This window comes from Talpa europaea (assembly GCF_964194135.1).
Source record: "Talpa europaea genome assembly, chromosome: 5".
Classification (NCBI taxonomy): domain Eukaryota; kingdom Metazoa; phylum Chordata; class Mammalia; order Eulipotyphla; family Talpidae; genus Talpa; species Talpa europaea.
The window spans coordinates 112,502,251-112,526,909 of record NC_140071.1 but is presented as its reverse complement, the minus strand read 5'-3'; the positions used below and the strand labels follow the sequence as shown (position 1 = coordinate 112,526,909).

The 24,659-nt window shown below is 39.2% G+C and overlaps 1 protein-coding gene across 1 annotated transcript; it reads left to right on the top strand.

The window, feature by feature from the left end:
- Positions 1-740: 740 nt before the first annotated feature.
- PAICS (phosphoribosylaminoimidazole carboxylase and phosphoribosylaminoimidazolesuccinocarboxamide synthase) lies at positions 741-24,571 on the top strand (the record flags this gene model as incomplete). Its single annotated transcript, XM_084233009.1, has 11 exons — positions 741-756; positions 4,997-5,194; positions 10,649-10,827; positions 11,983-12,162; positions 12,263-12,376; positions 13,016-13,099; positions 14,532-14,712; positions 16,377-16,535; positions 19,961-20,119; positions 22,235-22,257; positions 24,437-24,571. 11 exons carry the CDS (start codon positions 741-743, stop codon positions 24,569-24,571), a joined length of 1,428 nt encoding a protein of 475 aa, XP_084089135.1.
- Positions 24,572-24,659: the final 88 nt, after the last annotated feature.

Below are 24,659 nucleotides of genomic sequence, written 5' to 3'. Positions count from 1 at the left end.
AACCAGTTGCACGATCGGCCCTCACGCCTCAGAGGCTCGCGCCCGCGACAGCCGCTTCCTCCTGGGCCCCTCGACCCTCGCTACTGCGGCGGCGCGCGCTCACCCTAAGCGGGCGTGATTAGTTGCCCACCCCGCCAACCCCTCTACTTTCCCCGCCTCCTTCGGGGGCCGGCCTTGAGCGAGGGTATGGGGCGGAGCCCGCCCACCGGAGCATGCGGGCTGACAATCTTACTGCGCTTGAGCGTCCCGTTATATTCCAGCACCTGAGAGAGGGGTGATGAGGCCAGCGCGGTCAACGTCATTTCAGCGCCCACAGATGTGAACTTTATTTACCCCTCCCCGCCAGCTTTCCCCGGCCCGTCACTACTTGGTACCGTCCAACCTAAGACCCTCATTGGCCGCCCAGGAGGGGCGAGGCGGGACCACCAGTGCGCGCCTTTTTTGCTGTCGCCTGGAGATTACGTCTGGCGGGGGGCGTCACTGAGTCTGCGCGGAGGCGACGCTGCGCCTGCGCGGCGGGAATTCTGGGCGCCGCGGAGTGTTTTGCTGGGCCGGAGAGGCGGCGAGAGCGCGGCGGGGGTGGTGCTTGGTGCGGTACGGCGGCCTCTCTGGTGCGGCACGGCGGCCTCTCTGGTGCGGCGGCCTCGTCCTCCAACCCGAGAGCTTCTCTGACCACCCGTCTTTTCCAGGGTCCGGTCTCTCTGCCGAGCCCAGCCGCGGCGCCTGGCGCGCTTGGCCGCATGGCGGCTGCTGAGGGTGAGTAACGCGTCTCCGGGGCCCCCGCCCGGGCCTCCGGACGCTCTGCCGCCTTTCAACCCGCCCCCAAGGCGCGTGGAACTCGCGGGCCTGGCGTGGGTGCTGCGCGCGCTTCTTCCTGCCGGGGCGACCTCCCCGAGGCCCAGCTGCTAGGCCGCTGCTGAAGAGCACGTGGCCCCGGAGTGCAGTCCTGCCTCGGGAATGCTCTCCCCTGCTTCTTCGAACTTTCTCAAACACCCAGTTGTGCCCTCGGGTTGGGGAAAAGGAGCAAGGCAGTGGAAGCGGGTCATTAGAGAGGCGCCTGGGGATCGCATTTGGCAGTAGGTGTTGCAAAAGCAGTCTCCAGTACCCACTGTTAACTCTTCGCGTTAGGTCGATAATAACCTCCTGCTGCAGAACGTTAATAATTACATCTTCTGAAAGACTTGTTTTCTGCCGAGAGAGAGAGAGAGAGAGAGAGAGAGAGAGAGAGAGAGAGAGAGAGTGTGTGTGTGTGTGTGTGTGTGTGTGTGTGTGAGATGACTTTGGAGCGCTCCAGCCCCGGGGGAGGGGGGAGAGGGAGGGGGAGAAAGAGTTGGTTTTAAACTCATTTGATAGCATTTCTTATATTTACATAATCATCTTATCCTCAGGAATAATTGTGCTAATAAAATGTTTTACTTCACACAAATACAGTGAGCCAAATTACTTGTGTTGACTGGGTCTGACCATTCTCTTCCACACAGGAAAATTGAAGTTAGGTTTAAAAAAATTGTAGGGTAAACAAACAGATCCAGATAATAAGGAATAACAATTATATAACATCTAGGACTGAGATAAGAATTTTGCATCATACCTCTAAAGTGATAGTTTCTGAAATCTTTACCATTGTACTTCCTTTCATTTCCTGTATTCTTGGCAGGTTTATATCCCTAAAATGTTTCTGGATAACACTTCTTTGCCCGGACTTCTTTGCCCGGAGATCTTCTGTGTCAACCTTGGAGCTGATAATCCACCCTGAAGACACTTCATTCACATCATGCTTCTTTCCTACCATTAAATCCTAACTGATTTTTTTTTTAAGGTGAATCCTATCAATATCAGCCAGGTTAATTCACCAAGTTTTCTGTGTTTGTTATACTGTTTCTTCTAAAATACTTCTGTCTAATAGAAATATAATGTGAAACTATATGTAACTTTCCTTGTAGCCACATTTTTAAAGAAGTGAAAAGAAATAGGTGAAGTGAATTTTGATATATTTTTAAACCCAAGATGTACCAAGACTATAATTTTATCATGCAGTCAGTATAAAAATTATGAATGGCATCATTTTAAATATTGAAATCTAGTGTATAATGTACACACAAAATGTAACTCACATCTCAACTTGGAGTAGACATTTCAAGAGTGTCCAGTGGCTACTTTAATAGACAGCACAATCCTAGAATGGTCTTACCCTTTTCTAAAGTTCTATACTTTTAAAGGCTTTTTTATATTTCATTTCCATAAATTATTTTCAGCCTGCATCAGTCTCTTCAGAATTTATGGATTTGTAGCAAGCATAACTAGCCAATGAACTTAAGTCCACATTTCATTGCTCTTAACCAGCTCTTTAGACAATAAAAGCGAACTCACTCACCCAATATAATATAAACCCCCCTTCCTGATAAGATTTGAGTTTTCTCTCCTATAGCCTTGCTTGTCAGCTTAGAATAAATTCTCAAAACTTGTTATAATCAGCTCATTGGGTATGAGTTAGGCAGCACTTGTCTAAGTTGGTTGTTTCTTATGTTACTATTACCTGTTAATTCCTATCCTGTTCACCTATTAGATAGTAAATATTGATTTGGCTACACTGGGAGGGAGGGGTAGTAGACACTTTTCTTAGACTTTACTACCCATGGGACTTTTTAAACATTTTTAAAGATTTAGCTAACCTAGGCAATATCTTAACTACTCTCCTCTGTCTTTCATCTCCTCTCTTTCATCATCATATTCATTTCTTTTTTTTATTTTTAATTTTTTTTAATATATATAGTCATGTTTTATTTATTTGTTTGTTTGTTTTGTTTATACATGCACTGGGTACAGTCAGAAGCACTGGAGGGTGAGAGAATTCACCAGAGCCAGAGTGGGGTGCAGAGCAGGCAGAAGGACTGAAGTACACTGCTGAGGGGAGCAGCGGGTGGCAGGAGAGGTCTGCACGCCTTGTGGGGCCTTCCTCTGGTGGCCGAAGAGCAGCCGGGGATCGAACCAGCGCCGCAGAGGCTGCGAGCAGCTTCACAACCCAGCGCTCAACCGCTGCGCCACCAGGGAGGCCACATATTCATTTCTTAATGGAATGTTTTAATTATCTTAGGTCTTCTTATTCCTTAGAACAGAACTTTTTTTTGCGTGGATTACTGCAACAACATCCTAACTTGTCTCTCAACCTCCAGTTTTCTTCCACCCATCCACTCCTCATTCTCTATGCAGCATCCAGGATGATCTTTTTAATATTAAAAAAAACCATCATTTTACTAAAATGTTTAAAAGTTCATGATTGCTCTTAGGATAATGCATAAGCTCAATTGACAGGGCTTATGAGGCCTGAAGGGTGAGTAATATATTGGAAGGGGAGTAGTGAAGAACTTGTCAGAAGCCTGGGAAGGGGATGTGGAAGTTCAGGAAAGGAAGTTGGAGCTGTAGTAAAGGAATAGAGAAATCTGCATTCAGAGCACTAAGCTCTCTTGAAGGAGCTTTTAAAAACCTTTTCTGCAAGTTAGAATTTTCCATTAGGAGAATGGGGATTCATGTCTCAAAATTAGATGCCCTGCTGCAGCAACTATTAAACTGAATTGCAAGTAGTTTAATGGTTAGCTTCACTGGTTGTTGATCTGACCCATGCTGATTGGACCCATGCTGAACTCTTCTGCCATACACTTTTTCACCCTGTGGTCTTTATTCACTACCACTGCCTACCTGTTGTCATCTTCTGGCTAAATTTGGTCATTCCTCACATCTCAGACTAATTAATTACTTAGTTCTAGACTTAACTTTCTGATGCCAAGACTAGATTATATGGTCCTACTATGAACCTGGGATCCCATAGTTTATTTATTTCTCACCATGTCTTGTTTAATTTCTCCTCCTTTCGTACTTGAGACCCGGCACTAGGTCACATTTCCTGACATAGCCCCAGAACCTGGTAGATAAACACTTAGAAAATTCTAATATTGAGAATGAATCAGTGTTCTGAGAACATAAAGAGTGATTTCTACCCTTAGAAATTTTAAGTCTTTAGACTTCTATTTAGACTGCTGATCTTATCTAGAGTATACTTTTCTTTAGGTCTTAATGACCTGTATCAAGATTGGATTCTGTTGTCCTGAGTTTCCTACAACTCTTAGTGGAGAGAGGATTAGGGTGGAGGAATTGGAAGCAGGCTTAGGAAATGAGAGGTGCTTCCAAAGGGCTAACTTAAGTGGGTGGAGATGCCTCTTTCACAGCAGGTGTAAATCACTTGCAGGAAATCAAGAAACCAGGGCCTCCCTGGTGGCACAAGGGGTTAAGACACAACCTATGAAGCTATCCAACCTATGAAGGTATCTGCAGCCACTGCAGCACGAGTTCAATTCCCCAGCTGGCCAGGGAGGTGACCCACATGGAGCAGCAGACCTCTCCTGTCTTACCGGCTGCTCCCCTCAGAGTATTTCAGTCAATCCACCTGTTCTGTTCCCCACTCTGTCTCTGGTGAATCCTCTCACCACCACCCCCACTTCTGGCCTGTAACCCAGTTCTTGTATACATAAATCTTTAAAAAAGAAATCAAGAAACCAGTGTGGTGGTTGAAATTTCTCATTTTGCCTGTCACAGAAAACAAAAGTTGGAAAAATACAGCATTTTTTTCCTCCTGCAAGTTAATTGAATTATTCTGTTCTACCTTGTATATAACACAAACTGTGTTTAAAAAAAAAAAAACTGTACATTATGAAGCGTAGAATTGATATCAAAATACTTAGGACTTTGACTCTGCCATTTCCTCACTGCATGATCACCTTTTTGACACTTAGTTCTTAATCTCTATATAATTATCTACTTATAATTCTTCCCAAAGCTGTGTGAATTGAATGTGATAATGTGTGAGAAAATACTTTGTTTACTGTAAGGTTTTATATAGATAAATTTCTACTTAATCTCTGTGTTCACTGATTTATCATTGAAGATGATTCAGGAAATTTCGGTATTCCTGAAATCTGATGTTTCCATTTTATTTCCACAGTGCTGAATATTGGTAAAAAACTCTATGAGGGTAAGACAAAGGAAGTCTATGAATTGCTAGACAGCCCAGGAAAGGTTCTTCTGCAATCCAAGGACCAAATTACAGCAGGAAATGCAGCCAGAAAAAATCACCTGGAAGGAAAAGCTGCAATCTCAAATAAAATTACCAGTTGTATTTTTCAGCTGTTGCAAGAAGCAGGTAAGTGGCTTTCCACATATCTTCCTACGTATTCTCTTTCACACACAAATAATGGTCCTTTTCATGGCAGATGACATTAAGATTAATAATGTATTGATTATTAGTTTCATTTTTTTAGTTATTATAGGAAGCAGGCAAGTGGCTCCCACCCACCCTCCTGTTCTGTTTCACTCACACATACACTCTAATCTTTTTCATGGGGAGATGACTTTATTTAGATTAACAACATGCTATTTGAGTGTGTCTCACAAAATTAGCACTTACATTAAACCAGGAACTCTTCAACTTTACTGTAAAACTTGGGAGTTGGTAATAGTATTCAGTTTGTTAAAATATCTTTCCTGCAATTTCTTTCTCCTAGGAACGTTCCAACAAGCAAAGCCATTCTAGTATTAGGCAGCTTAAAATGATGAACTGAAATTTTCTCCCTGTAATTCAGCACAGTTACTCGTTGCTCTGGTTCTCAGAGATACTCATTTTGAATACCTGTTCAGCCTGAAAGCCAAGAAAAATATTTGAAGATCGCAGCCACACCTTCACTTCCTGCTGGTCCCTAAGTGAGGGATTTGAATTAGATAAAAAATCTCTGAAAAAGCATATAGTTTATCTCTAATAGAGAAATTTATTTGAAAGACAAAGGAAAGTTAAGATTTAAACATCCTGTGGAAGGCATTTGGAATAAAGGAAACGAAATTAAGATGGTGGTTTTTCAGAAAGAATTCAAGCGACAGCGGAGTGGGTGAGCTTTTCCTACAGTGGAAGAGGCATCATTGTGTTGAATCACTCAAGCTTTGTAGCCTCTGATTTCTGACTTGTAAATAAAAGGTTTTGATGTATTTTGATCCTTTTTTCCCCAGTTCTTGTTCCTATATTCCCAGCTATTTATTTCATTTCCAGTAAGTATTAATCTTTCTTAAATCCGAGGAGAAATTTTATAGTTTGTTTGCAGTTGAAATAGATGTGTCTGCCTTCCACAAAATAACAAGGTAATACAAGTTAAATTCATACTGCAAGGACAGAATAGCTTCTTCAGTTTTGCCTCCTCCAGGGAACCCTTCACCCAGGATATACCTCTAGGGTGAAACACAGGTTTATCAACTTAAATTGTCATATATACTAGAAACTCTTCTTTATACATTGAAATTGAGCATATTGCTGTAAATTTAAAGTACCTCCCACTTAAAATTCATAAGTAAAAGAATTTGAAATTTTATTTTAAAGCATCCTTGGTTGGTGTTTTCCACCAATGACTGAGCAGATGGCTAGTGAAAGCATCAGAGTAATTTTAGGTTCCTTTGGCAGTACAGATAAATGTCTGGTCCATTTTTTTTCCATTATAAGGCACGTTTTTACTTACTGGAAAAAAAATGTTTATTGGAGGATTGTGTTCCCCAGGATCACATAATTCATGAAAGCAAGTGTCCGTTTATTTTAATTTTTTTTAGAGTAGTATGGCGTATAATAACTGCATAGGTTTCAGGTGTAGTTTCTCACCTCAGCAGCTGTATGTATCACATAAATGTCTAGTCACCACCTGTTACCAGCAATAAATGTTACCAGCATAAATGTTACCTGTTACCAGCATAAATGTCTAGTCACCACCTGTTACCACCTCGATTGGTTCCACCCACCTATCTTCCTCTCTTTCTCTCTGGTAACCACCATTCTATCTTGAGAGTTTCAGGGTTGGTTTTTGTTTGTTCATTTGCTTTTTTATATTCTACAAGTGAACGTAATTATGCTGCATTTTTCTTTTTTATTTCTCATAGCATAATTGCTTCAGAGTATGCCCATGTTGTTGCAAATGACAAGATTTCACCCCCCTTTTTAAATAACAGTAGTATTCCATTGTGTATACCACATCTTTATTCAGTCATCTGCCATGAGCATTTGGGTTGTTTCCAAACCTTGGATATTGTTGATCGTGCCACAGTGAACATAGGGTGCATACATCTTTTTGAATTAGTTTTTCATGTTTTTCCCATAAATACCCAGAAGAGGAATTACTGGCAGGCTGTTCCATTTTTAACCTCCCAAGTTTAGTCTTTCTCATATACATTAAAAATTTTAATTTGTTTAATCCAATAAATTGTTAATGAAAAAGTTAGCATTTGTATACCCATACTAATTACACATAGCTAATTACACATGTAATGGAAAATTAGTAAAGACCCACGATTTTATTTATTCAGTACAGCATTACTGAGTGTACTTTCTTTGACTTAAGGACAAGTAAATTGGGGCCATCCAAGTTATCTGTTGTGAACTTTCCCAGGTTTGACTGAAGTTGGGTCTGAGGAAACTGGGAAAGTTATTTATCTTAAATGAAATATTCCAACACTTGTCTTTAAGTTACTGTATTTGGCACACTTAGCACAGCTAAAACTTAACTTGGTTCATAGGAAATCCTGAAAGATGTTTTCCAAGTTATATATGCTAAGAAAACTTAAGTTTTTAAAAATTCTTAAGCAGAATAGTTTTAGAGTACAGGTTAGGAGTTCTCTTAAGTCTTATTTGATTTTTACTGGGTAATGTCAACAGTTGAATAAATACTGTATAAATGCTAGATGACTACCAGTTGTCTACTTAAAACTACTTTCTTTATAATTAGGGTTACATGTTCTAAATTAAAATATTTCTAGTATAAATTAAGAAAGGAAGAGCACCAAAATAAAAATTGGTAAGTCAGGATTCTAGTTATTTCGCTGTCCTTTTTTTTTTTTTTTTTTAAGATTTATTTATTTATTTATACAAGCACTGGGTACAGTCAGAAGCGTGGGAGGGTGAGAGAATTCACCAGAGCCAGAGCTGGAGCAGAGCAGGCAGAAGGACCAAAGTACACTGCTGAGGGGAGCAGCGGGTGGCAGGAGAGGTCTGCGCGCCATGTGGGACCCTCACCTGCAGCCGGGGATCAAACCGGCGCTGCAGAGGCTGCAGGCAGGTTTGCAGCCCAGCGCGCAACTACTGAGCCACCAGGGAAGGCCCCATGGTCTCAATATTTTAAAATCAAATTTTAACCTTACAAGTCTTAATTCTCCATCAGAAATGCACTAATTACATTTTTTTAAAATAATTTTTTTTTTAATTTTTATTTTTTACACAAGCACTGGGTACAGTCAGAAGCATGGGAGGGTGAGAGAATTCACCAGATCCAGAGCGGGGAACAGAACAGGCAGACCGATGAAGAAGTACACTGCTGAGGGAAGCAGTGGAGGGCAGGAGAGGCCTGCGGGCCATGTGGGACCCTCACCGGTGGCAGGGGAGCAGCCGGGGATCAAACCGGCACTGCAGAGGCTGCGGGCAGCCTTGCAGCCCAGCGCTCAACCACTGCACCACCAGGGGAGGCCCTGTAATTACATTTAAATGTGATAGTAGTCCTATAAATCACTTTTTTTTTTAAAGATTTATTTATTTATGCATACAAGTACTGGGGTACAGGCCAGAGAGGATTCACCAGAGACAGAGTGGGGAACAGAACAGGCAGGCTGACTGAAATACTCTGCTGAGGGGAGCAGTGGGCGAGTCAGGAGAGGTATACTATGCCATGTGGGTAGTTCCCTGGCCGGGGATCAAACTCGTGCTGCATTGGCTGCACACAGCTTCATAGGTTATGTCTTAAACCCTTGCGCCACTAGGGAGGTCCTGTAAATCACTCTTATAGCTGATGAACAACGCATGGGAAGCTGGGTAGCCATAGAATGGCCCTATGGATAAGTGGACTGATTAGCTGTCACACATGGTAATCATAATTCACAGTATGTAAGTGACATTTACATTTTCCTAATACTTTGGTTAGAGTTTTGAATTTTACGTATGACTTAGACAAATGGTAGAATTTCTCTTATTGTATGCAGTCACCAAATTTGCTTTCATGATTAGTGTTAGAACCAATCATATCTGAACTGAATCTTTTTAGAAGCAATTTGTTTTTCCTCAGTAAAGGTCACTGCTCTTAAGTTGATTTTGTGCTTTTGGTTCCTTTAGATGTGAGGGTGGATTGTCTTCTAATTAAGGAAAGTGTATATCTAAACAATAGATTTAGATACTCCTCTGTTAAGTGTGGTACCAAATGAGCAAGTGTGACTGACTGACAGACCCCAAAATAGAAGAGCTCCTAAAGCCAGACACCTTAATTAAGGATTGATTTAAATTTCCTGCTTTCCCGTTAGGCAAGTCATCACTGAAGATTAAAATGATTATTTTACTTACATAAATTCTGTCCCAGAATTTCTGTTCATATGGCATACCACAATTTATTCTTTTCTTCTGTTTCAGTCTAACCTTACTGGTCAAACCCAGTGGGGATACAGAGAAAACAGTAGAAGTTAGGGAATTAGACAGTGGGTTTCGAGTCTAGAAACCATTACTTACTGGCAATATGACCTAATTGGTGAAATTATCTAACTTTGAGCCTCTTACAGTTTTTTAACCGCAAAATGTAAATAATTCCTACCTCAAAAATACATGGTTAAATGAGATAGCACAAAATACAAAGGGCATAGTGCGGGGTTTTTCCATAAATACAGATTTCGGTGATACTGTAGCATGTTTCAGAATTTTATTTCCATTTAGTAGTGAAAAATTGTAAATGCATATACTACATTTTGTATGTCCATTTGTTGATGTAGACTTGGGTTATTTCTCCCTTTTGGCTATTACGAATAATGCTACATAACATTGCTTTTAATTTTTTTGAATATGTCCCTAAAAGCTGAATTGCCTGATTATATTGTTCATGATACATTGTAACTGTTGCTGTTTTCTAAGGCACCACATAAAATAGCTCCCATCTCAAACATAACAAGTCAGCTCTTTAACCTAGGTTTCCACTAGCAATTTGAGTAAGAGACAAAGGAGAAGGACAGATGTTTTCTTTGCTTCTGGTTAGATTGGCACTATGTTCCTGCTGTTCCCTATTAGATGCTCTTTTTTAAGGGTTATTTGCTTTAAACACTTAGAGAAAAGGGCTATCCAAAATATAAGACTGTATCTCTGATAAGTATAAGTCCCATTTAATATGGGCCATAGAATATGAGAATCTTGCAAACAAATCTGATTTAGAGATTTTAGTGCTACTCACGTAAGTTATATGCCTAATACAAAGTAAGTGATGCATTGGCAGAGGAGGTACTCTGTTCAAGTAAGTAGTTTTTGAATGATTGAATGGTAAAGACAGTGGGACCCAGATATTCTAAACCAGTAATGTCTCTGCCATGGGATATTAAAATGAAATATTCCTTACTATAATAAGCAGGAGAAAACCATAGTGATAGTTTTGTTTGCCTGGTTAGGTCTTTTTAAATTTATTTTTGTAGTGATTTTAAGGGTAATGCACTTAAGTAGATAGGGTTGTTTTTGGCTTTTTTTGATATAGGGTAGAGTTTTATTGTGTCTCACTTAAGCCTTTTTAAATGCAATTGATTTTTTTTTTTTTTTTTACTTACCAATATATAGGTATCAAAACTGCTTTCACCAAAAAATATGGGGAGACGGCTTTTGTTGCACCTAAGTGTGAAATGATTCCAATCGAATGGGTTTGTAGAAGAATAGCAACTGGTTCTTTTCTCAAGAGAAATCCTGGTGTCAAGGAAGGATATAAATTTTACCCTCCTAAAGTAGAATTGTTTTTCAAGGTAATTATTCTATGCTTATGTGTCTTAATGCAACATGGCAACAAACTTGTAATTAAAAAAATCAAAAGATTTAAACATTGAAGTTGTTGGTGTCACACTTGTCATTGCAGATAAAGGTATCACCCTTCTGTTACTAATAATTTAATTTTTTTTTTTTAATTTAATCATACAAGAGCTGGGGTACAGGCCAGAGATGAGGGCGGGTTGAAAGGATTCACCAGAGACAGAGTGGGGAACAGGACAGGCAGACTGACTGAAATAACACTGCTGAGGGGAGCAGTGGACGAGACAGGAGAGGTCTGCTTCACCATGTGGGTTTTTCTCTGACGGGCCAGGGATGGAACTTGTGCTGCAGAGGCTGTGGATTGCTTCATAGTGCAATGCTTAACCCCTTGTGCTACCAGGGAGGCCCATAATTTAAAATTTTTTAAGAAAATCTATTCTTTTTGTGGACCAAGATGGTTAGCAAAGTGACAAATTAAATTAGTAGGAAGGAGGGAAAAGTAACAATACAAATTTCTTTAAAATTTGCAATTGAAGTGTTTATACTGAAGGCTAATATGAGGATTCTTCATAGTCTAGTATAAACATAACATGAGCAAAAACATACAATAAAGGTTATAGATATCAGTAATTACGAATTTGTGTTGGTTTTCTTTATTGAAACTGCTTTTCTCTTTGCATCTTTGTTAATGCTGTTAAGCATAGTTCTTGAGAAGCTGTATCAATATTGCATTTTTAATCTGTGAACTGTGGGGCTTAAAGCATTCTCGTTGTAGGGCCTCCCCTGGTGGTGCAGGCGCGGTGCTGTGAAGCTATCTGCAGCCTCTGCAGGGCCAGTTTGATCCCGGCTGGCTGGCGAGGCTCCCACATGGCGTGGACTGTGTTAAGGAAAAGTAAAAATCAACAAGCTTGTGTTTAGTTTATAGAAAGAGAAAATTCTTTGCTTTCTATACTATATTAATGTTACCTAAATATTTTTAAAATAGCTATTGAAAGAAATTAAAAATAATTGATGTGAGTTGAAAATATTTTAAACAAATACTAAATCTTTAGAGAAAATGAGTATTTCTAAAGACTGCTCAAGGAGAAATGGACTTTATCTGAAAAATTTTAGATTGAACTTAATTATACATTCCTATGCTTTATTCTAAGGATGATGCGAATAATGATCCACAGTGGTCTGAAGAACAGCTAATTGCTGCAAAGTTTTGCTTTGCTGGACTCGTAATAGGCCAAACTGAGGTGGACATCATGAGCCATGCTACACAGGCTATTTTTGAAATATTGGAGAAGTCCTGGTTGCCCCAGAACTGTACGCTGGTTGATATGAAGGTATAAATAAAAAGGAGATTGAAAGCAAATGTTATAACAGAGAAATGTCTTAAGTAGTGTAGTTTCAAATAACTTTTCCTGGGTGATACCCTGTTTCTAGATCGAATTTGGTGTTGATGTCACTACCAAAGAGATTGTTCTTGCTGATGTGATTGATAATGATTCCTGGAGACTCTGGCCATCAGGAGATCGAAGCCAGCAGAAAGACAAGCAGGTAGATAATGCTGCGGGATTTTTTTTTTTTTAACCTTCAAAATATGAGGATCCAATAGAAGAGAAAGAGAAGATGTGAAAGAAAAGCAATTATTTTCCTTATGAACTGAGTTGTTGATTGCTTTTATTTTTAAAAATAAATTCCTCACATTTCCTATATCCCGAAGAGAGAAATGGTAGCAATAATACTTTATATTTACAAAGCAGGTTCTCATTGTTTCAGCAGATTCTCAGAGACGTTTTTTTTTTCCCCCTAATTAAAAACTAAGACATCAAGAGGATAGGTGATCTTCACATTTATAAGAGTTAAGAAGTGAATTTGTGGGAGATGACCAGATCAGGAGGGAGCCCAGTGGACAATGGTGGTGGATACTTGGGGTACAGGCTTGCTGGTGGGTGTCGTGGTAATATGCATCTGAAGATGTGTGGTCCTAGACCTCTGACTCGTACAATGTTATCAATCAATGTCATGTCAAAAAAAAAAAAAGAATTTGTAGGCTCATACAGTTTCAGATCTGTCCCTTGCTGTGCACTCTTCACAATCTGTACCCAAAACTCAGAAACCAGATAATTTCAGATAGGAAAAAAAATTGCTGATAATAGGATACTTGTATTCTAAAATTTTAATTTTATCTTCTAGTCATATCGTGACCTCAAGGAAGTAACTCCTGAAGGGCTCCAGATGGTAAAGAGAAACTTTGAATGGGTGGCAGAAAGAGTAGAGGTAAACAACTTTATACTAAATCCATACTGTATTTTATATTTTTCTCTAAGAAAATCATGGTTAGAAAAGGGGAAAAAATGTGAGAGGGTGCAGTGCTTTTCATTTTTTTAATTTTAAACAAAGGAGTACCTTAATTCAGATCTACCAACTGAATTATTCTCACTGCATATTAGAACTCCTTGGTGTTACACTCACTAGTACACTCCTTCCAAATTCTGTTGGGGAAACTGAGTCGTCTCCTCATTGTCCCTGCTGGAGTAAGAAGCCTTGAATTTTCTGCTCACTTGTCATTGCACTCAGATTCCCTTTCGCATGGGTTTCATAAGCAGAGTTCAGAAATGGAACTCCAGGTGACATAATGTCTTTGTAGGATTTATGGTCTTGCTATAATTCCATGAAAGTTGAATGGGGTTAAGGTTATCTAAGAGTCATAACAACCTTTTAAAGCATCATGTATTTTGAATTCCAAGCAGTTAATAACAAAGATTTATAACGTGGTCTCCATATTTTGACTGTGCGTTAAAACCTCCACTAAACAGGATGTACTAAATTTTTTTTTTTAAGATTTATTTATTTATTTATACAAGCACTGGGTACAGTCAGAAGCGCGGGAGGGTGAGAGAATTCACCAGAGTCAGAGCAGAGACTAGAGCAGGCAGATTGATGAAGTACACTGCTGAGGGGAGCAGCGGGTGGCAGGAGAGGTCTGCGCACCATGTGGGACCCACCCTTGCCCGGTGCCCAGGGAGCAGCCGGGGATTGAACCGGCACTGCAGAGGCTGAGGGCAGTTTTGCAACCCAGCGCTCAACCGCTGCGCCACCGGGGAGGCCCTGTACTAAAAATCTTAAGATGAAATACTTTATTAGTTTCCCGAGTATTAATTTGAATGTTTAAATATCCTTGCTTTTTATGATAGTAAACAATTTGATTAAAAATATTATACTATGGGCCTCCCCGGTGGCGCAGTGGTTGAGTGCTGGGTTGCGATGTTGCCCACAGACTCTGGAGCACCGGTTCGATCCCTGGCCACCGGGCGAGGGTCCCACATGGCGCGCAGACCTCTCCTGTCGCCCGCTGCTCCCCTCAGCAGTGTACTTTGGTCCTTCTGCCTGCTCTGCTCCAGCTCTGGCTCTGGTGAATTCTCTCACCCTCCCGCACTTCTGACTGTACCCAGTGCTTGTATTAATAAATAAAAAAATCTTTAAAAAAAATTATACTAGGTGTAAATTATGAAAACTCATTAATATAGAGAGGTTATTGTGGAAAATAATCTGTGAGTTTGTCATCTCTAGCTGAAATTTTTCTCTTAGGAAATACCGATGTAATTTTACTGTAAACTACAGCTCTGTAAATTTAACTCTGCTTGGAGTGCTCATGCCTGTATTTATCCATTTTTGTTCTTTTGCATATCCATGTTTTTTTCTTTTCCAGTTGCTTCTGAAAGCAGAAAATCAGTGCAGGGTTGTAGTATTGATGGGCTCAACTTCTGACCTTGGTCACTGTGAAAAAATCAAGAAGTCTTGTGGAAATTTTGGTATTCCATGTGAGCTTCGGGTAACATCTGCCCATAAAGGACCAGATGAAACTCTGAGGATTAAAGCTGAGTATGAAGGTATTTAAGGAGTTTTCCTGATGCTGCCAAAAAATTGTGTGCTTAGATTAATAGTGATGAAAAAGAACTTTTACCACATTTCCAAGGAGAAAGAAAAGTAATATACTAGAATTTCATGATACTCATCTTCAAAGATTTTAAGGTGCTCTAAGAGCTTTAGAAGAATGGATCAGGGAAAAGGAGTTGAAAATACAAGCCCTGAAAAAAACAAAAACTATAATTAGTCTTGACCTAATAAGAAGGCCCTCAAGCATTGTTTTGTAGATGTGCTGAGGAAAACGGACCCACATCAGTTATGGGAGTCCTCAGGTTGAAACAGCAGGTCTTAGGTATCTTTAATGTCCAGCCTCTCCCAGGAGACATTGAAACATGAAATTAAGAAATAACTTCAGAATTTAGTATATAAAAGAAGAAAATGGGATAGTATTGATTATAAAAAATGGAGCCCTGGAAACACAATCAAAAGTTTCTTATCTGGAAAAATGTTGAGTGTTCTTCTAAAAATAATTGATACAGGAGCAATTTTTAAGGGGAGGGAGGTCTCAAACTCCTTTACTAAACTAATAAAATCTAGTAGTCCTTTTCCAGGAAAAAAAAAAAAGATAAAATTCTAGATTCTAGGTTAGGAACCTCTGCTATAATCTGAAACCAAGATTACCTAGAGAAACCAAGAATGAAATGTTTAAGAGGTCTGTTAGAAAATGCATTGCAAAAACTTAAACATTTGGATATATATTGTTGAATTTGTCTTCAACTCTCATTTCAAGAAAAGATCCTAAACCTACTAACAGGGTTCCCTATACCCTGCCAATTTAAAGTCAAGAGGACAGACACTAATTCAAGTGTTTCCATCCTTCATTTTGGCGAGCCTGAACAGTAGCAGAAGGAATCTTTGAGCCATTCACTCAATAACACCCCAGTACCCTTATTATATACTATAGATCTTGAAGATGGCCACAGCTGTGTTGGATACTTCGTGGGTTCCTATGAGTTGGCTACTACCTGGCCAACTGTGACCTATTTGCCATCTACAAATCACAGCAGAGCAGTCCTTGGCTGCCTAGGAAGTATAGCCCGCATCATGAGGCAGGCCTGGGAACTCCTAGGCCGCTGTTGACCTGATAATGTGACTATCTCCGTGATGGTCTCAGGATAACTCTGCCTGTGATACCATCAAATACTTTGCTGATACAAATGTCTCTTGATGTATGGTCACCATGTCTCCTCCTCTTTTCCTCATAAAACTTTATCCCCCATACCAGTTCCACCCTCCGGACTTTATTCCTCATACCATTGTCACAAGATCAGCTTTTAATAGCCTGTGTGCTTTCAATAAATGGCACAAGAACTTCTGCTCAAGTAGCAGAGTCTTCCCTTGGAACCTTGGAAACCTGCTCCACAATTGTTGAGTCCCTCATTGTGTTCCCGCTGCAAAGCAGCAACAAAGTTCCTGTCACAACACTACTTCATTACTTGACATACAATAAGTGGCCTAGTAAACCTTAAATTTTGACTATTTACGTACTGTTGCATCTTATTTTTGTTTTACCTCTTAGAGATTACCAATAAACCCAGTGAATGAAACACATGGGCCCTTTCTTAAAGAAACAAACCCTATCTTTAAATCTCTTGGATGTTCAGCATAATTATAAACTTGTCCACAGGGGATGGCATTCCTACTGTATTTGTGGCCGTGGCAGGCAGAAGTAATGGTTTAGGACCAGTGCTGTCTGGTAACACTGCATATCCAGTCATCAGCTGTCCTCCTCTCACTCCAGAGTGGGGAGCTCAAGATGTGTGGTCTTCACTTCGACTACCCAGTGGTAAGAGCTAATGAATTTTTAGGATGTGTATGTGTTTCAAATATGCATGATAGTAAAATAACATAATGAAATTTCATATACCCATTACCCAACTTCAGCAGTTAATATCTTATTCATCTCTCATCCTCTCCTGTTTATTTCTAAAGCAGAATTAATTACTGTGGTGGTTTTTTTTTTTTTTTTTAAAGATTTATTTATTTATGCATATAAGAGCTGGGGTACTGATTAGAGGTGGGGGGGGGGGTGAGGATTCACCAGAGACAGAGTGGGAAACAGAACAGGCAGATTGACTGAAATACACTGCTGAAGGGAGCAGCGGGAGAGACAGGAGAGGTCTGCTGCGCCATGTGGGTCAGCTCCCTGCTGCAGTGGCTGGGCGATAGCTTCATAGTGCTAAGACTTAACCCTTGTGCCAACAGGGAGGCCCCTACTGTGGTATTTCATATAGTATTTAAGTGTGCCTCTCTGAGTTAGTATTCAAGTTTTTCTAATTATCTCATTTGTTTTTATAGTTGGTTCAGTCTTTACATTGCATTTAGTTGATATATTTCTGAAGTTTCTTTTAACCCCTTCACTTTCATTTTTCCTATGAAATTTTCCACATTTTGGATTAGTTGATTACATTCCTGAATGTTGTTTCACATCCCCTATATTTTCTATATAGAGTAAAATTTGCAGTTAGATGTGGTGGCATTTTTTTCCCTCCAAGAATACGTCATTCTTGGTATTGAGGTTTTTTTTTTTAAGCAAATGTGATTATGTTATTTCTGTAAGAAAATAAAATTTGTGTTTTTAAAAATTAGGGCCCACAGTAGGTAACATACCATAAACTTCTGCCAAATGACTGAACAGAATCTCAAATAATTTGTGATAGGCTCATCAAGGTGATGATCTGTTCTGCAAGTCCTGAGAGTTTTGTTTCAGTAAGATTTGCTTTGCTTACTACTTAAATCCCAATTTGACCACAGTTGTGTACTTGTGAGTACGTAATAGTTACGTAACTGCTTGTGAGGTGTTCAGAGTTCTTATAAGTACTTCATTTCTCTGACTTCCTATATGAATTGCTTTTTTTCTAGCTGTCCTGGACTGCTTTTTTCTTAGGTTCTCTTTTTATTGTCATCTTGGACATTCATTTTGCCTTTCTCTAGATTTGGATATTTTGTTTCCTACGTCCCATGTCTTTCCCTTCATTTTGTTTATTTTTTATTTTGTCAGCATTGATAGTGAACATCCTAAGAACAGGGTATAGGGAATAAACATTTTGAGGCCTTGCGTATCTAAAACATTTTTTTGTAGCCACATACTTGATAATTTAGAAAGAGAACTTCAGGTTGAAAATTATTTTCTATCAGAATTTTGAGGACAATGACTCTTGTATTCTAGCTTCCAGGGTTATTGAGAACTCCAGTGCCTTTCCACTGTTCAGATTCTGTGTCACTTAGCATTTTGTTTCCTTCTGGAAATAAGGTTTTTTTGGTCTATCCATTGTTGCTAAATGTCACAAAGTTGTGTCTTGTTGCGTAAGAGCCCACCGGGCTCCCTGTGAGCTCTTTGAATCTGAAACTCCAAATTCTTTAGTTCTGGAAAATTTTTTTTTTTTTTAAGATATATTTATGTATGCATACAAGAGCTGAGGTACAGGCCAGAGGTGCGGGAGATGAGAGGATTCACTAGAGACAGCAGAGAACAGAACAGGCAGGCAGACTGAAATACACTGCTGAGGGGAGCAGTGGGTAAGACAGGAGAGGTCTGCTGCGCCATGTGGCTAGCTCCCTGACTAGGGATAGAACTCATGCTGCAGAGGCTGCGGATAGCTTCATATGTTCTTAAGTCAGTTCTCTTTTAGCTTATTTTCACCCCTCTCTTTAAAGGTATATGGTACCACTAATTCTTTTTCTGCACTCAGTTTGCCTTTCAGCTGCCCTTACCTCTTTGACATTGCTGTTGTCTCTCTGTGTTTTCTTTATTTCCTTTACTGTTGTTTGTATATGGTTTCAGAGCTACATCTTATGATTAATACATCTTTAACTTTAGATCATTTTAGACATCTGACTGTATCAGTTTCTCAAGTGAAAAATCTAGGTATAAATAAAGCTATAAACTCTTTTATGCCAGAGAAGTATTATCCATGAATATTAGAAAAAATGTAAATATAAGGAGTGAAATGAGACAGATGTTTCTCAAGTACCATCCAAGGACAGACAGGGAATCTGGAGAATTTTTACATTCTCATCACTAGAATTAAGAATAGTTAATCTTCTGAAGAACAGCTTTACAGTGGCCTGTGTAAAATCCTGAAAACTCCCATTTCTCTTTGTGTTATGGTATGCTCAACCTAATTTTTTGCTAATTAAGCTTTCCTGATATTAAAAAGGGAATCCTGAGAGTAGGCATACGTATTTTACATGCATGATGCATTCTACCTAGTATACTACTACTAGTAATAGTTGACATTCTTTGAGTACTTAGTATGTGCGAAGCACTGTTTCAGGCATTTTATCTGTGTTAACAACTCATATATCCTTGGCATAAGGTAGCAACAACTTTTCTTTTTTTCCCATTAAATATATTTATTTAAATATATATAACGTTGTTCATTTTTGTATAACGTTTGGTATCTACTAGTTTTCATTCCCACCTTACAGGTAAAGACACAAAAATTAACCTTAAGTAACTTGACTGATACTACATAGTCTGTTCTGGAACTGCATAAATTATTAATGCAAATCAGTAAATTGAAGTTTTGATTTGTAATTTCATTTGTTCTTATTCAGGATAGTAAGGGTCAAAAAGGCTAAAGAATTCTAAGAATATTGAGGTAATCGAGTTTTCAGATCTATAAGCTAGCTGGTCCTTCACTCTGTCACTAGAGCGAAACTGAGCAAATGTAGCTCACAAGGAAGTTACTTTCTTACTCTATTTTTAGATAGTATTGAACCTATAATCTGAAATTTCTTAAAATCCTTTGAATTTGACACTAATAAAAAAAGTACAAAAACAAAGAGTTGTTAGAAAATTATCAAAACAATTAACATACTTCAAGTTTACCTAAAACAGGTGACTTCTACCCACTTACCTAGTCATTGGCCCTTGTTTTACTTTTATAACCTTTCACCAAGGATTTTAAGGAATGGGGTATGTGAAAAGAACTTTGAAAAAGGTAAATGTTTTGCAATGAGAAGAGGGATAGATGATCTATATAAAATCATTGTTTACAACAGATAAATATTGCTTATCCTCTTATCAGTTTACCACCACAGCACAAGAGATATAAACTCATATAGATCCTGCTTTACATATGGATTATACAATAGCTTTTTACTGTCTTTGGCTAGTAGAACTTATCTCAGTATAAAATAGTTTGCTAAGTGTTATTTTCATTATTAACAACTCAACTTTCTGTCTTTTTCTTTCTAAACCAATAGGTCTTAGCAGTTCAACTGTACTTTCTCCAGAAGGATCAGCGCAATTTGCTGCTCATATATTTGGATTAAACAACCATTTGGTATGGGCCAAACTGCGAGCAAATATATTGAACACATGGATTTCCTTGAAGCAGGCTGACAAGAAAATTAGGGAGGGCAGTATATAAGAAGAAACATCATTGCATTTTTTTAGGAGAAAAACTGAATTCCTAGTAAACTGCAGGAAAAAAACAAGATGAAAAGATAGTTTTAAAAAATCAGAAAAAATAAAATTTGTTGTGAATAAATATTTCTCTAGTTTCATGGATAAATAGAATATATTTACGTGCTTATTAATATTTCTTAAGTAGTAAAATTACTATGAGGACGCTTTAAAATTAATAGCCTGTATAGACTATGTCATCATTATTGGGTAGTGACATTATCATTTCTTAAATACTAATAATGTGCTATCATAGAACAATGCAGAAATTTCAGGTTCTGCATTGTTAATCTGATTTAAAAGATCTCATTCTCAACTCAAATATGTGAAGTTGATTGTCCAAGGACAGTCTTGTTTGCAGCATAAACTCCTTTGAAAATAATGCTATAGACCCTCTTCCTAGGAAATTGCACACACAAAATTTACCAACAGATTCCATTGGTTTTGGGTTTCCTTGAATCCTGTCCATGGTCTGTAGGTTAAACCTATCAAGGGAACTTGTGTCCTCATTTGCCATTGTTGATATTCATTAGTTTACTAGGACTTCATCTTTACTCTCCATGAGCTCTTCTTAATCACCAGTACAGTGACTACAAGTAATTCTCTTTGTTGGATTGTAACCTCTGAGAGGAGAAAATAGAATTTTACACTTTATTTCACTCATGCTGCTGTATACCCTAATGTGCTATGCCTAGCAATCTGCTAGAGTTGGAAGAACTGTAAAAATCATGTACTGCTTCTGTTTTATGCAAAATCACAGAAGCAAGGAAAGGGTGCGGCAGGCTGCGCCTCCCATGCTGTCTCTTGACATGGTCCGGGCATTGGGGGAGACTCCTGAGAAGCTGGGAGTTCCTGTGCTCCCCCGAAGAGGGAAAGTTGTACTTCCCAGAAGAGGGGAGTTCTTGTACTTCCCAAAGAAGATCTAAACTAGGGAGTCTCCATGGCAATGCCTGCTAAAGCTCTCCTTTTTGGTCTTGGTTAATGCAGAAGTTAGTCATTAATTGGCATATGAAAACCCACTTGGACCTAGATGTTAATTGATTTGTTATTCTCACACTTGAATCAGTATCAAAGAAAGTAAATAATGCAAAAGGTATAGCTAGGAAAGAAATGTTCCGGCCCTGAGAACTATGGAGAACAAGCTGCCCTGAACCAACTGTGCTTGGAAGCCATAGCCTGACATGGCGGGGGTGGGGGGGGGGGGGTGGGGGGGGTGCATGTTTGCACCAGCAGTACATTTCCTGGTGTTTGCAAAAGGTCAATAGTTCGCAGGCCATGTGGGGTTAGGATTTTCTAGTTAGGAGTTAGACTTCAGTAGAACTTACATAGATTTGATGAGTTGTTTTAGACCACTTTGATGAGTTGTTTTAACCAAGTTAATTGAGTGCTAGGAGATAGAATGATTTTAGTAATTGAATATAGAATAGGAATTTTACACCCACTTAGTAACTGGGAAAGTTTAATTGTTGCCAAATGTCGTGCTGTCTTATATGACTGATCATGTTAGCAAATGAGCTGTACCTAGGAAACTAATTGTTCTTAAGGTTACCAGAGAATTGCCCTTTAGGTGTGAGACATAGGCATGTTCATGAGAAAATATGTATTGATTGTTTCTGTTCTGCCTCAATGCTTACACTGATGTAATCCCACCACTCGCCTTAAGGTATAAGTAAAGACCCGCTGAGACCCTCAGCAGGAGATACTTGCAGGAACTAATGTGTCTGTGTCTACCTCACTCCTACCTCGCTCCACTTCCCCTTCTTTTAAACTTTGGCTTCATAGTTTCTGAACAGTTTTTATCTGCTACTTCATTTCTATCTCTACTTAGCAAGAACTCTGTTTCTGTACAATAGATGAAAAATTGCAAAAATTGATTTAGACTGGTGGATACGACTGGTCATTATCAATTTTACAATTGGCTTTTTAGCAGAGTACATATATTCTCAGTTAAACAGTATAGTTAATGCTAGAGTAAATATCTGTTTGAAATTTTCAGTTGTGTTGTAAAAAGTAACTTACACTGCTTACCTTCTTTGCCCCTTTGGGTTTTTATATATTTTATGGGCTTATAGCTAAATGTAGAGGGAAAAAATGTGTAAGTGATACAGTATTTAAACTTTGTATCATAAAGGTGTGCTTAGAATTGCTGTTACTTTAATATCTACTGAAGTTTAAACAAGACCAGCCAAGTAAAAGACAAAGATAAGATGTGTAAAGCTTTATTCGTTCATCCATTGTTAGGTACATTTTGCCTGGTTTAATTCTAAACCATAAGAAGGCATTGAACAGACGAGATCCCTGTCCTCCAGCTTATATTTTATTGGGGATGACAAGCCATGAAAGATAGATTGGAGAAATTCGGGGAAGTTTTAAGTATATAAAGTATAATCAAAGTGAATTGACAGCGATGGGGATAACAGGACGGTTTTGGAGGGGAGCAGAGCAATGATGTGAAAGAGAAAGCCATGCAAAGATACGGGGAAACAGCTTTCCAAAGTAGGGATAGGAAGTAAAACAGCTTTGTCTTTTTAAGAGCCTACAAACATGCCAGTATTGCTGGAGCTCAGTGAGCAAGGGTACAAGTGGAAGGAGATGATGTTGATGCAGACAGAGGCTAGATCACTTAAGGCCTATAGGCTATGCTGACGCATGACAGGAAAAAGCATTAGAAAGTTTGGCAGGGCAGGAGGGCATGATATGTATTTAAGAGTTTACTGTTTTCTCTGGCTCTTCTGGATAAGAGAAGCAAGGATTGACTGAAAGTTTATTGTAATTCAATTGAGTGATGTGACCTTCAAGTTTTACTTTTGTGTTTCACTTTCCTTGTGTAATAGGACTAAGACTCTACACCTTGTAGGTTGTTGAGAATTAGATTTCCATGGGTCTGTCACTCTTGGAGCTTCAATTTCCTTTTGTTAGGCCTGCCTCTGGATAAAATTACAAGATAATGTGTATGGAAGCTTCTTAGAAACCAGAAATGGCTAAATCCATTAGTAAAAAATAAGTTTGCTATTTGCAGAACCCTAGAGATGCAACAGTGAACAAAATTGAATTTCTGCCCTTAATGAATCTTGGGAGTCTTCCTGGAGCCAACAATTAAAGCACTATATTGTCTTAATATGGAATAAAGGATAGGGTATTTGAACAAGTATGCATTGTGAGGGAAAAGGAGGAACTCTTTAACTCTTCACTCTATATGAACCCCTCTTTCATGAAATACTCTTCATAGAACTTATTATCACTCAGTATATTTGTTGATTGCTTATTCCAACTAGAAAACAAATTTCATGAGTACACTGGGATGTCTTAATTATATCCCTAGCAACTAGTATGCTTGACAGGCTCTAAATAAACATACTCTCACCAATGAACTCAGGTTAGGGAGAGAAATGAGCAAAAATTCAGTTAAAAAGTTGAGTAGCATGTACAAGAAAGTGCTTGCTCCCTAGCACACGCAGTAAACATAAATAATCCCTAGCCTCATGGAATGATCAATCTCTAGAGGGAAAGACCTTAAAAGTATGACCAGTGCTCGTAGCTCTGAGTGTTAACAGGGAATAGTGCCCAGACTGCAATGTCCAAGAAGTGACTTAATCTGAAAACAGGTGTATGGAAATACTGAAGGATGAAAAGTAAACTAGGTTGCTGGGCTAGAACGTTAGGGAAGTGGCAAGAGTTGGTGGGATCCTGACACGAACGAGTCCCACGTAGCCTTTCAATAAGATGTCCAGTCGTTCTCATTGAGTATATTACTCAACATGTATACTACTCAACAACTCGTCTGACATTTAAAGCCTTAATAAAAATATTAAACGCACCCCCTTGTATGTGTCACTTGAGTACTAAGCCAAAATGCACGCGTTATCTTTAAAAACGACATACCTATATTTACAGTTAAGGAAAACTAGAACGCCAATAAATTAAGCTGTTGACAAGCAGACTTAGAGTGAATCGCAGTACTACGACCTGAATCCGGGCATTCTCTCCCACACACAAAAAATTACCCTTCCAACCTAATTGACACTGCCTCTAAACTAGACTCCAAAGGACAACCGGGGTCTTTCTGCATGTTTATGCTCTGCGACTGGAGATGTTCTCTGAGGGAACCAGCACCAAGCACAGTATTCCTAATCTCCCTTTCGAGATATCTTTCAAATGCCTAGTCTATGAATTTCTCTCTAGCATCAGGAAATCATCTTTCCTCCCTTGCAATATAAAATGACACCCTACGATTCTTTCGTGCCCCCCCCCCATATTTTATTTATCTTTCGTAGACGGTCGCCGGGCTTCGCACTGGTGAACCCTTTCTCGACCTTTTGCGGGACTCCAACGCCTCCTTCCTCCAGACATACTTCGCGCAAGATGTAAAGAACGTCCACGCAAAGAGGGCGGGAGATCACGGTCTCTGACGCCGAGTCTGCAGCGGGGACGCTTCCGACTCCGCAACGCTTAGCAACCAGCAGCCGGCTTCCTCCTCCGCCGGGCCGCCTCCGAGAT